The following is a 16,240-nucleotide window of genomic DNA, read 5'->3' on the forward strand; positions in this document are numbered from 1 at the left end:
CCAAAATGACCCCATTAATTTTTTTCTTTGAATTAGCAGAAATAAATTCCAGACCCAAAATGTTATTTTTTGTCAGTCTCTTTAATATGAGTTTCTTGCAAACATATTATATCATGGTTCACTTCTTTCAAATAATGAAATAACTTTTTTCTCTTTTGTGGGGAATTTGCCTTATTAACATTCCATGTCAATATCTTGCAATCCATCTGTTATGAAGTTCCAGGGATTCTAGCTGAGACTCCCATCTCCACAGCCTGTCCTTGATAAGTGTCAGACCTCTTTATCTTTTTCTTGAAAAATAATATAGTTCTGATCCATGTTTTTCCAAAAAGTCTTCTGGTTTAAGGACTGTGTTTAGTCTATATCATTTATTTCTAAAGGTAAAGATAATCCCTTCCAGTTTATCCCAGTGAAAGGGAATATTATGTTGTTTCAGGAGATGTCAGGGAAAAATATTCTTTGCATTTCCTTAATATTGTAATTAGAATTTCTCTAAATATTTGTACCTCTTTTCCAGAAATGTTAAATCTCTGATGATAATGTTTCTGAATTACTTGTTCATTCAAACTTATTGGTAGCCTCACACTGTAATGAACAAGGACACACATTCAATTTTGCAACTACTAAGATTGTTGGACAAGTAGGCACAAAATAACCAGGGAAGTGATTGAAGCCTAGGAAACAGGCCCCTTGTCAGTCAACAGAAGTGCTGATTTACCACCAGCCTGTCAAATACTTAGAAGGTGAGGGCTGGGCAGCAAAATCTAATGACTTAAAAGCTAATGACTTAAAAGCCAGCCATCAACACACCCTAAGCAACAAGACAAAAACTCTGGTCCTGGTGACCGACCCAGATTGCATCCTGCAGCTGTAATTTCTCTTAAAATAAAAAAGTATGCAATGATTTTCTCACAATGTTCTATTACTTTTACTTTACTATTACTTATTAATTCTTCATTAATAATCAGTGAAAGATAACTCTATTTCAAACAATTCCTGTAGGACTGGGAAAAGCCTTTTTGGATGAACTGAATACAACAATACTGAAATTTATCTGGCAAGGAAAAAAAAGCTAGAATTAGACTGAAAATGCTACAAGAAGCGAAAGAAAGTGGAGGATTTGGACTGCCAGACTGTACATTATACTACCAAGCAACTATTTTAATATGGCTTAAAGAATAGATAATGCTTAGAGACAAAGGACTATTATACCTAGAGGGGCATGACCTACAAATTGGTTGGCATGCTTTTCTGTGGTATGGGAAGAATAAAATACATAGTTATTTTCAAAACTGCTTTATAAAAATGCATTCTTTTAGAATGGGAAAAAATAAAAGCGAAAATTTATATCAAGGCTTTCAACAATGGAAGCTTTTGCTTATCCAAATTTAATTAATTATGACAAAGTTGTGACCTAAAATGATATCTTGGACAATGAAGAAAAATTGAATGACAGACAAGATTTACAAGAACAAGGTATCATGGCCATATTTGCAAATCCAAACAAGATATGAAAAAGATGTTAAAACAATGGGATTTTATAAAGAACAGACAGAATTTGACCAAATACTGCTAAAACCAGAAGAAAAGTTGATTAAGAAATTCTATAAATATCTGTTTAGCTTAAAGATGGAGGAAGAACAAGTAAAAGAAGCAGTGATAATTTGGGCAAAGAACTTTGGATATAATATAGAATTAGTAGCATTGATCACATTAGTTTGCTGTCTTATCTTCCATCTCATAACCAGTCCAGTCCATTCTCCTGTATCATTAATTGTAATGGCTTTCAGCCTAGAGGTTAATACAGCTGTCTAATGAGCCCAGGTTCAAATCTCAGAAGGGTATGGCTAGCTGATAAGAGCTAAATAGTTCATAATAGATATACTAGTCTCTCTTTGTCGGTAAAATCTAAATTTAACAGATAAAACCTATGTACAACACATACAGAAAATGCACAAATAAAACTTTTTCCTCTAAATTAACTTTAAACATTTCCTCTTGACGAGGAAAGGCAAAAGGGAACTCAATTCTCTTCACTTCACTCTACTTCGTTGGCCAGACAAAATAGGAGTGAAGGTATTTTCCTTTTGGTGGTTTATTTTAAGCAGAATTTCTAGCAGAATTGTTTTTTAAAATTCTCTTTGGATTAGAGAAAATTAGCAGTTACATTTATCTCACACACAAAGACTTTGACACATGTACAAACACAAAGACAAAGAAAAGAGAAGAGAAAAGGAAAACAGAAGTCTTAGCTTTACACATCCTGGTCATTCCCACCATAAATCTCAGTTAACTCAAATTAAGGAAGGCACACATCTTAAACATATCACATGGTTGGAGAGAGAGAGAGAGAGAGAGAGAGAGAGAGAGAGAGAGAGAGAGAGAGACTATTTCTACATCTTATTTTCCTTTTAAGTACCTTTATTTAGCAAAATTGGTTTCCCAGCAAAGCCCACAAATTTCCTTTTATCATTTTTTCTTTATACTGGCTAGGACGGATACTTGCCTCTCATCCTACACCAAAACAAATCACTTAGAGGGGATCCGGGTACAACCCTCGAGCTACATTATCCCATGTTTCCCTTCAGATGTGGGTTCAATGGAAAATGGAAGCTGTGTATTAATATTATACATGTTAGACGTAGAATTTTTAACAAAATAACAGATTTGGAAGGGATCTTGAATCATCATCTTCATCATCATCCCCTCCTCCTCTTCTTTCTCTTCCTTCTCTCTCCTACTCCTTCTCCACCACCCTCTTCCTCTTCTTCCTCCTTGTCCCACCTAGGGCCTTCTTGGTACTTTGTGGCTACTTTTGACTTTTTTTTGTCCCAGCCAACTATGCATGCCGTGTCAGCAATAGGAGCAAGAAAACAGTAAAAGTTAAAGGGGTATCAGAGCACAGGGCAATGAAAGTCATCAGTGAAGTGTAGATAGGCAGGTGGGTGGGAGTTAAATTGCTGTTATAACTTTGAATGGTTGTTGAACAAATGGTAATAAGTCAAGGACTACCTGTATATAGAAGTAATCCCCAAGTTATGAGCATTCACTTAGCATGTGTCTGAAGTTATGTGCGAGCAAGTTCTGAAATTATAAATGTTGCAGCACCACTGCAGTTGTTTGCCTTATGAACAACTGCAGAGCTCTGCAACATTCACACTATTCCCCGCCTGCTCCACACAACCACTTTCTCCTCCCATCCTGCCATGTCTGACTCACTTTCCTTGCAAAAATCTGTCTCCTCTTTGCCTTTGAGGGAGAGGAGAGTTGATGGAAGCTCCTGGGTGTCATAATATTGCACGAGTTCAGGCACCCAACCTCATTTGCAGAGAATAGGTGCCTGAACTCTCATGAGATCACAGACCGCAGAAACCTTAATTCTCAGCATGAAAAGTGTTTGCAGTGCCTGTCTCCTGCTCCTCTCTCCCAACTGCTTTCTGCCACCATCAGAACACTTTTCACCTGGATGGAGACCTGACACGAGACTGGAAGCTTCATCTGCGTGCAAATGGAGTGTTTGGAAGCAAAGTGAATTGCTCCATTTCCAAGTGCCCCATTTGCAAATTGCTCTGTTTCCAAGCACCCCATAGGTACTCAAATACTTTTCACTCAGTCAGACTGGAAGCTTTGTCTGCTTGTAAATGGGGTGCTTGGAAACAGAATGAATCACTCTGCTTCCAAGCACTCCATTTGCATGCTGACAAAGCTTCCAGCCTCTGTCAGATCTCTGTCAGGGTGAAAAGTATTTGAGTACCTATGAGACACTTAGAAGGGAGCAAATCACTCCATTTCCAAGCACCCCATAGGCATTCAAATATTTTTCTCCTGGATGGAGACCTGATAGAGAGTTGACAGAGACTGGAAGCTTTGTCTGCAAAAGAGGATGGGTGCCTGAACTTGTGCGATATTAAGGCACACAGGAGCTTCCATTGACTCTCTTCTTCCTTAGAGGCAAAGAAATACCTCATGTGCACTTAACAAACCATGCATTTGATTAGCAAATGCGTGGGCAAAAGCAGGGAATGATTTCGTTTAAGGTATGAGATTTATTCCTACAAATCCTTCAGTTATGAACGGAATGGGCAAACTCCATTACATTTGTAACTCGAGGATTACCTGTATTTTGAGACAGAGATCAGGGATGAATAAAGAGCAGCACAGCCACCCTCAAATTAACAGCAGAATTCCCATAGGAATATTAGGAGATATTAGCTTAGGGTTAACTAATTAGCTTCATTTGTGCCTCAATTTATTAACCATTCAATTGTGGAACAAAACAATGAATGGATGGATGGATCTGACTGATTTCAAATTTTAATTCCAAAATGTATCTCTGTAGTGTTCATATTTCCAAGACTCAAATATTGTAGAGTAAGTTTTCTATAAATTGGTAAAACTGACTTTGTTCTTTACAGGGGTCTTTTTGCATTTTGACATACTCTTATTTAGTAATATTTTTAATATTTTATACTCCCTTAGCCTCCAAGCAATTTTCAGAAGAAGTCTTAAGAGCCCACAATGACTACAGGAAGAAGCATGGTGTTCCTTCACTAAAACTCTGTAAAAAATTAAATAGAGAAGCACAGCAGTAAGTACAATTAGATCTTCTTGACTGAAAAACATGATAGCATTATATTTGGGTTGCAGACAATCTTTTTGATACAGGAAGTCCATGATTGTAATGGAACCTGTGGCCCGTTATGGTTGAAAATGATGACAAATATTAAGTGACATAATATGTCTTAATGAACCCCACTCCCTGCTCTCCCTAATGCCAGAGTTATATGAATGTGCAGGTTGTTAAGCAAACAGGGGTACCTGATGGGTGAAGGGGGCCCTGGGCAGCCCCATCACCCAGCTGAGACAGACAAGCATCAAAAAGCCTTGCAAAGCCAAAAGCAGTCCAGAAGGGTGGAAGAGCACAGCTAAATTGAGGCCCAGCACTGCATTCTAATGTCAGAGAGACTTCCAAAAAGCCTCCATGCTTGATCAATGAAGCCACACTTGTGGGATGGGCCTCTACTCTGATCAGCTGGCTGTCGGGATAATGCAGCAAAAAGTTTCCAAAGGTTTCCAAGCGTTTTGCTGTCTGATTCCCTTTAGGACCGAACTTTTGTTGCAGCCATTTGCTGCACATTTATGCCCTAGCGCCTTTTTTTTTTGAGCTGAATTTTTTCTTCAGCTCTTCAACACAAACAAAAAGATATTCTTTCCTTCGTTCCTTCTTTTCTTTCTTAAGCTCTTTAACCCGTCAGTAAAATAGGCAACTTACAGAGTAACTTTCCAGGCATGCAGTAAATTTAGTAAATGAGTTGGTTAAAGGGGATTGAGATTGGAAGGCAGAGTGTTTAGTTTTAGTAGTTAATTGAGGGGGAGGAAGAAAGATCAATAAGTCTGTCACTCTGAGCTTTTTTGTTTTATTGTTTTCTTTATTGAAAAAAATATGAGTTTCTGAGGTAGGGAGGGGGTTAAGCAAAGGAAAGATTTGGGAAGCTCTTCCTGAAGCTGCCATCTTTGCATACGGCTGGTTTCCCCAAAGCCTAGCAAGGGCCAGGAAAAGTTTGCAATCTTCCAATGACCAGCTGATTGGGGAATAAAGCTCCAAAAGCAGTTGCCATTTCCACAAGGAATTGTTAAGAGTACTGAGAATGTGCTGCTTGAGAAATGTAGAGGCATGGGAAGTAAGCCCAAGCCTGGCGAGGTCTTGCGTGGGTGGGATAGAGGAAAAGAGGTGGTGGTGGTGGTGGTGGTGAGGTTCTAGAATGTCCCTGTGGTCAGATATAAGGGCCAATGATCATAAGCAGCCACCAGGATTTTATGGAGCTTTTGTAGTCCATTGTGACTTTCAATAGCTATTTAGTATTAGATTGTATCTCAAGGATTACCTGCAATGTGGATCTCAAGAATATACTTACTCAAACCAAAGTTTTATACTTTTTCATGATTACAAAATATTAGCTTCAAAGATAATGCCATTTTTTACAGGAAAAGTGGTGACATGCTATAATCTGGTGAAGTAATTTGTATAAATATGCATTTGTGTAGAATTGAACAATTTGATGCTACAATAATTTAAATTAGTAATATCCCTCTATAATATATTATTTATATATTATATGGATAATTTTTCTTCAAGAGTAACAAATGTAGTGTATAATTTATATATATCTTTTTATCTGTGCATAGGCTTTTAAGTCAGTCTTGGCAGATGCCTCAATTTATGAATCTTTTCAGCAAAATTTTCAAAAGAGCTTGTCCTCTTCCTGCATTTTGTGCTTAAACCAGGGCTTTAACTCACAGTCTCCTAGTTTCTAGCTTGGTGCTTTTAACCAAACTGGTTTTTATATTATTGTTGTTGTTGTTGTTGTTGTTGTTGTTGTTGTTGTTGTTGTTGTTATTATTATTATTATTATTATTATTATTATTATTATTATTATTATTACCACATATTTTTCCCAGATCATCTCTGTACTTCTCCATGACAACGTTTTTTTAAAAGGCAAACTTTGGATAATGTCTAATATTTGATTGAATCTAGGGAAAGCCCCTTCATGAGTGGGTACACCACTGCCTTTTAAAAGAAAAGCTGGCATTGTCCCCTTCCTCCGAGGGTTGAACATTTTCCTGATTTGACCCTTTATAGGCATTACGTTATATAGAAGCCAGTTGAAGTATCCATCTAGCCCACAGATGAAAAGAATGCATGTAATTTCAAAAGAGGCTATCTTACGCATCACCATCACTACTCCTTGCTTAGGACTGAGTGATCTGTTTGTGTTGCACATCAGCCTCACAGTAGTCCACCTGTTCTTGCAAAAGGACTTGTTAACTCTGAAAATGGCAAGAAGCAGATCTGATTGCATAATCTGATTGCATAATCCCAATATTGCCCCTTGAGGGATATGTAAGTGCTCCAGATATTGAAAAAGAAGCTCTGCTGATTACATTAAGGCAGCAATGTCTCTTTGTTATCTGGGGGTAGGGAGGAAATAACCAACCTGATGAAAGTGGTACATAGTAGCACCTAATATATAGAAGCAGCACGTTGAACTCTAATGGATTAAGTCTGAATTGCAACTCAGCAATGAGGATGAATACTACTACTAAGTAGACCCATTGTCTAATCCACATTATGCATTGTAGAAAAATAAATCTGTTTTTGAAGGAAGAGAGAGATACAACACATGCTATTTCTGCTTTCCTACAGCCTGATTGTTTGCCTTCTGCAAATAATTCAGGTTCATGGTTCTTCTTCAGATACTCTGGCAGATTGAAAAGACTTAATCTTTTGATTCATGTATGTGCTGCTTTACACTATTCATAGATGGCATAGTTGGGTTCTGATGTTGATTTTTTTAAAAAAACAACCATAGACTTCAGATTATCTTCAGTGCATTTCTCTGAAGGTTTTAATACATTCAAGGATAGCCCTATATAATATACAATGCTAAATAGGGTAATTAAAGCATGAATAACTATTGGTAGAGCTTCCAAATTGAGTGATGGTCATAAAACAGAAGCCCCATTGGCACAGTGGTGTTAAAATGTAGACAGACTCTGCCCACAGCTTGGAGCTTGTTCCTGATGGGGCTCAAGGTTGACTCAGTCTTCCATCCTTCTGAGGTTGGTAAAATGGGACCCAAATTGTTGGGGACAATTTGCTGATTTTGTAAACTGCCCAGAGCAGGGGTAGGCAACCTTGGCTCTTTTAGGACTCATGGACTTCAACTCCCAGAATTCCTGAGTCAGCATAGCTGGCTCAGGAATTCTGGGAGTTGAAGTCCATGAGCCATAAAAGAGCTGAGGTTGCCTACCCCTGGCCCAGAGAGTGCTGTAAAGTCTAAGTGCAATTGCTAAAACATACTTGTGCAAATCCATTCCAAACAACTTCTGCCAACAGAAGAACAAATTAATTTGTGGGCTCAAGTAACACTAAACCTAACTTACATTAACAGCTATTGGCTTCTTCAGATTGGAGAATTGAATAGCAGTTACAATTGTTGCAAATCCAGGAGCAAGAGCATTGAAATAAACAGACACCTATTTCAAAGGAAATAATAATTGTACCAATAGAATTCAGTATTCCTTGCCCAAATCAAACTTTGTGCCAAGAACTAAATACAGCAAGAAGTACAAATTAGAATGTGGTTCAAATTTGAAGATGTTCCAGATGGAGTCTGTCACAGAAATTCAATACTGAGGAGGAACCTTAAATGCAAGAAGTTCAATCTTATTAAATACAAGAAGCACCATGCTAGGGCTGGGATTCTGTAGGCCCAGTCAGACAGTCATATTAAAGAGCAATCCACTTGTCCATAAACCAACAGACAATCATGCTCCACAGGGTAGCAGAGGTTGCACAATAAAATGGGGAAAGGGGGATAGATGGCTTTTTCTCACAAGTGTAAAATTTCTTCTCAAATTAAATCATATGTACTTCTGGCTAAACCCTTTAGACCAAGTGCACTCTATATTTAGCAAATATTTGCTTATTTGTTAAACAAGGTATTCAGAAGCACTTGCTAGCACAAGAATCCTCAAACACAGTCCTGAATCTAGCAGTGGAAAATGTGGAGAAAATCTAGCATGGGCTTCATACAATCAATCAGGTAAAATAAATTTTTGTTCCTATATAAGAAAAGCATGTATTAAACCTTTTAGTGTAAAAAACCAAATCCTGCTATATAGTGTAATCTGTAGCACATAGAAACAGAACCCTAATTAATAAATGCATTTAAAATGTCTGCTCAACAGCCTGTTAATCTTTCATAGATATTGTATCCTATTTAGAATTCTAAATATAAGCTTCTACATGAATTATCCCACATGTTCCAGAAGAGGCAGCTCTGTGCCAAGATTCATTTATGCACATTCACATTACTCTGATAGAACTTGATAGCTGAAATATAAGCAGACCAAATCAAGAAACATTTGAGTTTTATGGACTGTAGCTAATGGAGTGAAGTGAAGTATGTCATGGGGGAAAGATCCTTTTTTAATTTTTTTGGAAAAGGAGAACTCTGCATTATGGAGAATGATATGGGAATATTTTAAAGGGTGCTTCAACATTAATTCCTCTTGCCTTCTGGTTCTGGATCTCGGCACTGGCAGACACATGGGAAATTGCTTCTCCCACCATCTGGCTTTCTTTTGCCAGGTGATCCCTGAAAGGGGGTTGAAAGTTGCCTTGGAGGGGCGACGAGTGGGGAAGAGGATTCTCCGATCGATTGTGGGAGGGTGGCAGCCCTCCCCTTCAATTTGGAGCAGCTCTTCAGACCAAGGAAGAAAGGATCGGCCACTCCCATGGCCCATCATTAATGCCATTTCCAGCTGAAGCCAAACTAACAACCTAGCACTTGAAAGCACAGTGGAGGAACTGAGTGAGAACTGCCTTCTCCCTGTCCCAACTTTCTTTTCTTTGCCTGTTAAAAGCCCTCTGAAATTGCTTCCCCCTGTGAGAATAGAGGGAAGGGATTTTTTTTCCTCCCACCCTCTTAAATGGCAGTGTTTGAATACACTGGGGAAAAAAGCACCTTGAAAAAGTATAATTAACTAATTGGACTTACATCCCTCTTACATTTGGTGACCTAAAAAGCTCCTATCTTCATGGGATCTGGCTATTTTATGCATTTGACAAAAAAGGAAAAAAAAAGACGAAGAACTTAAATTTGATAAAAGCCTATTCTTTCTGAAAAGGATTTTAAATAACACTGGGGACATCTTGTGGTTAAACCTGATACAGCAAGCAAATATACCTGGCAAATAAATCTACCGGTATTTATAATTCAGATCTGTCCTTGGCATTAGCTAAAGATAAAAAAAAACTTGAAACAGTTGGGAGATGAATTTGGCTTCTAAAAACTGTGGAGGTGAATATTTACTGACTCTTGTTTAAAAATTAGCCTCCACTAAAAGACTATCTATAACTGCTCCAGAAATGGAGGGAAACCAGCTACAAACTTCGATTAACTATAAGCTTATACTTGAAAAAATTCTTGAAGATAATTAATTCCAGACTGAAAAATAAAGGTGCTAGCTTGAAACCACAAATTGAAACCCAGACCCCAACTAAAGAACTTATAACCCAGAAAACAACAAAACTGGAAGGAACCACCACTAAGACAGAGGACTCTAAGGAACAACAAGATATTGAAAAACTTAACATCCAAATTTTGACTCCAGCTAAAGAACTTACAACTCGAAAAGTACATGAAGCAGAAGAAAGTAACACCAAAATATAGGATGCTAAAGATCAACAAAGACAGCTTATTGAAAACCTGGACAACCAAGCAATAATTACAAAATTGGATAAGACCTTCTACTTAAATCAGAAGATACCAGAGGAAGGAAGAGACCAGACTGAAGAGAAGATAAAGATTTTAGAGCAAATACAGAGATTTGAACCATCAGCGCAACAACTTAATGATTATAAATGGTTTAGCTTTTCTGGATAATTGATCGCTAGATGGTCTTCCTTGATTCAAGCAATATGTGCTGGAATGAAGGGAGACCTATTTGACAACCTAAATTTTTGGTCTGGAAACCTGGTTAGCAGAAAAAGAAAGGTAGAGTTAGGTTTTTTAAAAATGAACTGTTAGAGAGCTACTAAAGGCTATTCTTTTAGTAAGGTTATGAAATAGAAAATATGAGATAAAACTAGAATATGTTTATCTATTTACTAGGCTTATTTTAGATATATAATTTGGGTAGTGAAACAATGGAAATTTGGGCTATGGATGCTATTATGGATGTTGAAGGTTAAATTTGAATACTATAATTAAAAATTAAGAATTAGAATTCAGAATAGAACATGGATATGCATAAGTAAAAATAGATTGACAAATCTAGGTTATTATATTAGTAAGGTGATGTATTAGGATGAGAAATAGAAAATGTTATAATTTTTGTGTAGTGAAATAAGGGAAATTTGGTTTATGGATGCTATTATGGATGTTAGAGCTAAACTTGAATACTATAATCAAAATTAAAAATTAGGTAAAATTTAAAAACAGGATATGGATATGTATAACTAAAAATAGACTGATAATTGTTTTAACTGAGCATGTTAGTGCTAGAAATTTTCTAGTTTAAGCAAGTTATATTAAATATTAAGGGAAAGAGAGAAGGATGTTCTGATAATGTAACCTGAGATAGGTATTAAAAACTCTGTTATTGAACCTTTGATTACCCAGTCACCATGATGCTTTCTAAATATTTTGATGTTAAATTGGAAAACTAATAAAACTTGTTTTTAAAAAACATTAATTCCTCTTGAAATTTGGATTTAGCACTTTTTAAAATATGTAAAGGTTCCCCTAATTTTAGTCTCTTTCCTACCCATGTGAACAAAATGTATAATAATTTGAATTTCCTTCAAACCTAGCCTATTGACATCCTCTCCATTCTATTCCTTATTCTGATATATCATACCACTCCTTTACTGAGCAAATAAATCTTTCTGATTGCTTATGTAGATCAATAAACATGACTTATTTATATATCAGTTTGCAGATTTTTTAAAAAAAATTATGCTTAAATATATCTCCAACATTTAAATATCTTATCTCCAAATGTGTGCTTTAAAAAGTAATATGTAAAATATAAATATTAGCATATTTGGAAAAAGGAAATAAAGTAAATCACAGAATATATTAAAATGCCTTGGTGGAAACAAATTTTGCTACCAAAATTTGCAATACATCAAGCACTTGCATTCTTGGTTCTTTCATACATTCTCTGTTGCCACAAGTAACGGGAATGAATTATTCTTGAATAGTTGTCTTGTCTCTACATTATCTATTAGTACTGTGCCTAAATTTCTTATTACTGGATATTTTTGGTAGATCAGTTATAGTAGAAAAGTAGTGAAATTATTAGACTAAGGTAGTGAGATCCAAATCAAGTCCTCATTTGATTATGAAGCTTGTAGGATAACTTGAGGTTAGATAATATTTCTACTTAGTCTGCCTAGTCAGCTCATCCCCGCCAACTCACCTCTGCCAACTTGCCAACTATGCCTTCTCTGAGTTGACACAGGACAATTCCACACTGCCAAACTTACTGGTGGGAAAACTAACCTTGGGTGGCTGTAGGAATAACCAGGTAGATTGATGAGTGAGAAGGTGGGCAGAGTGTGTGGGATGTGGCTGGCAAGTGAGTAGGTGGGCAGAGCTTGTGGGTGCGGCAAGAGGATGGACCATGCCACCAGCAGCTGCTAAGTGTTTGGCACAAGTTGGCATGGGCCATGACAGATAGCATCTGGAACACCCCTTTCCCTGTCCAATGCATCTTATGTGACCATGATGATGCCAGGGCAGCTTAACTTCCTTGTGCAGCTGGTACCATCTACTGCCCACCCTGGCTGCCCCTGCCATCCTCATTCTCTTCTGCCCAGAGTCCAGCACAGCAGCTAGGATTTCTACAATTCAATTCAGTCAACTCAGCCAGCCATTGGAACTTATTTCTTTCAGATAATATGCATATATCCCCCAAGAGAGAAAAAAAGAATAACACTGAGCTTCCTATGCCTCAGATTCATTTTCAGTAATCCAATGGCAACCTGCACCGAGCACCAATTGGCTGGTGCTTCTGCATGGCGGGACACGTTCTGCACTTTGTGTCTCTGGCTGCTATTGCTGCTACTGCAGCTGGTGGTGTGATCCATCCTCTCACTGCACCCTGCGTGCTCTACCCACTCTGCTCACCATTCAGTCGCCCACTTGGCTCTTTCTCCAGCCGCCCAGGCAATCCATCTTCTCACTGCACCCTGTCCACCCGCTCGCCTGCTGCACCTCATGCATTCTGCCTTCCTGCTCCTCCCCCTTGCCCACCTGGCTCTTCTTCTGACCGACCAACCACAACAAGTTTTTTCCCCTGGTGAGTTGTCCATGTGGAATTGTCTTGTGGCAACTTGGTAATGGTGAGTTGGCAGAGGCGAGCTGGCCACAGTGTCCCATTCTGATATGGCAGTGTGCACAAAATTGTCCCCAGTCTCACGCACTTCTTATGATTATGGGGTACTTATATCTATGTTTAAATACTCTCAATATAGGTTAGTACTTTAACATCAACATTCTTCCTTTATCTTGCTCTTATATGCATGTTGATGTTAAATAAATGAATTTTTTTAGAAAATAACAGGCAAATATTTTAATAATTACAGACTGTATATACATAAACAAAAGCTATTTTATAGCTACCCAGGCCTTTAAAAAATTCTTTCAATAGTATGTGCTTACAATTTCCTTTAACCTATTTCAATATTTTCTTAAGAAATCAGACTATCGTGGCTAATGGTCAATATCTTAATCAATCTGGAATTAATAAAAAGAATTGGATAATCTCTAACTGTCAAGAGAAGAGAAGAGAAGAGAAGAGAAGAGAAGAGAAGAGAAGAGAAGAGAAGAGAAGAGGTTCACTTCATTCCAATTCCATTGTGCAGTTTTCTTTCTCTTGCAGGAAGTGAAGTAGCTGACAGATGGTATAGTGAAATCAAGAATTATAATTTCCAGAGCCCTGGTTTTTCGTCTGGAACCGGTAGGTATACTGGGCACTGTAACATGGCACAGAAAGAAACATTTAGGTACATACTTTCATACGTGGTGGTCCTGTAGCAAGTCACAAAGATTTTGGCAAATGATTTGGGCATGGTTAAAAGAAATATTAAGACAAGAAGTTGAGTTCAGTCCAGAATTTTTTCTATTGGGCATAACAAAAGAGAAATACCCTAAAGACGAGTTGTATCTAATGATTCACATTATTACAGCAGCAAGAATGTCATTTGCCCAGAATTGGAAAAGGAGTGAAATCCCAGTAGAAAACGAGGTAATAAGGAAAATTTGGGAATGCGTCGAAATGGATAAATTAACTTTGGAAATTAAAAATAAAGACCAATCAGGTTACTACAAAATTTGGAATAAATTTTATCTTTGGCGGGAACAAAAGGAAGGTCTCTATTTGAACTTATAGATTGGTTGATTGTTCTAAGTATTGTATTATATTTAATTGATTTGTATCTTAAGTGTATTTTATGTGTATATATATATATACTGTATGAATATTGTAGACAAGAAGGTATGTCAGTCCGTTTGTACCGTGTCCAATGTTTTAAATAATAAATTTAATAAAGTATTAAAAAAAAGAAAGAAAAAAAGAGAAACATTTGGTTTCCGCTCAGATTGTAAAAGCTCATGCTGACAGAAATACAAGAATACCATGTTAAAATATTGACAGAAACATTTTTAAGTCATAGGAGTGTATGGAGGATGATAACATTTTAAATATTTCTCTAATATTTTAATTCAAAGCATCATTGATTTCAAATATAGGTATAGTTTAGGTTCTCAGAAAAGAAATGGATTACTTAGAAATTTTATTAATAGTTTTATGTTTATTTGTGTATTGGACTTAATTAATTTGCCTTATTTACAAAATATATAGCAATATCAATAGCATTTAGATTTATATACCACTTCACAATGCTTTACAGCCCTATGTAAGTGGTTTACAGAATCAACATATTGCCCCCAACAATCTGGATCCTCATTTTACCAATCTTGGAAAAATGGAAAGCTGAGTCAACCTTGAGCTGGTAAAAATCAAACTGTCAAACTGCTGGCAGCTGGCAGTCAGCAGAATTAGCCTGCAATATTGCAATCTAACCACTGTGACACCCTGGCTCTTAATATAATATACAAATATTATATTTAAAATATGCAAACTACAGTATATAAATACACACACACACACACACACACACACAGAGAGAGAGAGAGAGAGAGTAGTATATCTATATATTTTTTCTTCTATTCACTTATGTCAGCCTGGATAAGTCCCTGCATTTCTTACTTAAATACAAAAAAGAAAGAAGAAAAGGAAAGGAAAGGAAAGGAAAGAAAGAAAGAAAGAAAGAAAGAAAGAAAGAAAGAAAGAAAGAAAGAAAGAAAGAAAGAAAAGGAAGAAAGAGAAAGAAAGAGAAAAGAGGAAGGCAACCCACCCCCAAACACCTCTTCTACTACCTCCCCAAAATTAAAACAGCTAATTTTTTTGGTAACTGCAGTACTGCTGGCTCATATTTAAGTGATTGTCTACTAAGACTTCAAGTTCTCTCCCACAGTTACTATTGAGTCAGGTACCACCTATACTTTGTTTTTTCTTGCCTAAATGTAGAACCTTACTTTTTTCACCATTGAATTTCATTTTGTTAATAGGGCCCAATGTTCAAGTCTGTCAAGATTCTTCTGTAACTTCTGTATCTTCTGGAGAGTTGGCTATTCCTGCCAGCTTAGTGTTATCCGCAAATCTGATGAGTTGATGAGTTCCACATCTATCCCTTTGTCTAAGTCATTGATTAAGATATTGAAGAGGACTGGGCATTAGATAAAGTCTTGGGGATCCCCATTGCATATGTCCCTCCATGTAGATGCAGTTCTATTAAGGACTACACATTGAGTGTGGTTAATCAGCCAGTTGTCATGGTTCCAATAGATGAGACCAATTAAAACAGAACTCTGAGGCTTGATGTTTCCTTTAAGAACATGTTTATTGGCTACAAAGTATTGGCACTGTCAAAAGTGAAACCAAGACTAAAGTTCCCTCCAAAAAATTAAAGTATACAAAGTTAAACTTCCCACCCCATTACTATGCAATCAACTTTCTTAAAAAACTAGTTTGTTGGGCTTTCTAACAGAAAGCTCAGCCTCCCAGTTTAGCACAAATAACCTAGGTTCCCATGGGACAGATAATTATTTAAGCTAGCAGAAAAATCCCACCTCCCCTCCCATTCGGGTGGCAACCAAAAATAAGCCTAATGACTTCATTCAGGTTCATTGAAGAGTTGACACCAGTTATGAATCTATCTGGTGATGATGCTATCTAACCCACATTTTTCTATCTTATAAATAATAGGTTGTGGTCTATTTTATCAAATGCCTTACTGAAGTCCAAGTAAATAATATCCACAGCTTTTCTCTGGTCCACTGTTTTTGTCACTTTGTTAAAGAATGCAATAAAATTTGTCTGGCATGATCTGTTTTTGACAAATCCATGTTGGCTTTTGGTTATGATTTGGTTTGCCACTAGGTTTTCATTGCTTGATTATCTTTTCCAGAATCTTCCTAGGTATTGATGTCAGGATGATGGGTTTGCAGTTTCCTGAATTCACTCCCCCCCCTTTTGAAGGTGGGGACTTACATCACCCCCTTTCCAGTCCTCTGATAGTTCCCTGGTGCTCCAGGATCTT

The 16,240-nt window shown here is 37.1% G+C and overlaps 1 protein-coding gene across 2 annotated transcripts in view; it reads left to right on the top strand.

Annotated features, from left to right (window-relative positions):
- GLIPR2 (GLI pathogenesis related 2) overlaps nucleotides 1–16,240 on the top strand; it is a 77,779-nt gene that overhangs the window by 39,278 nt on the left and 22,261 nt on the right. For both annotated transcript variants that reach the window (XM_083377182.1, XM_083377183.1), the window contains 3 exons: nucleotides 4,480–4,588; nucleotides 8,506–8,609; nucleotides 13,459–13,536. In XM_083377182.1, the coding sequence (XP_083233308.1) occupies nucleotides 4,480–4,588; nucleotides 8,506–8,609; nucleotides 13,459–13,536 (291 nt within the window). The remainder of the gene's footprint in view (nucleotides 1–4,479; nucleotides 4,589–8,505; nucleotides 8,610–13,458; nucleotides 13,537–16,240) is intronic.

This window comes from Vipera ursinii (assembly GCF_947247035.1).
Source record: "Vipera ursinii genome assembly, chromosome: Z".
Taxonomy (NCBI): domain Eukaryota; kingdom Metazoa; phylum Chordata; class Lepidosauria; order Squamata; family Viperidae; genus Vipera; species Vipera ursinii.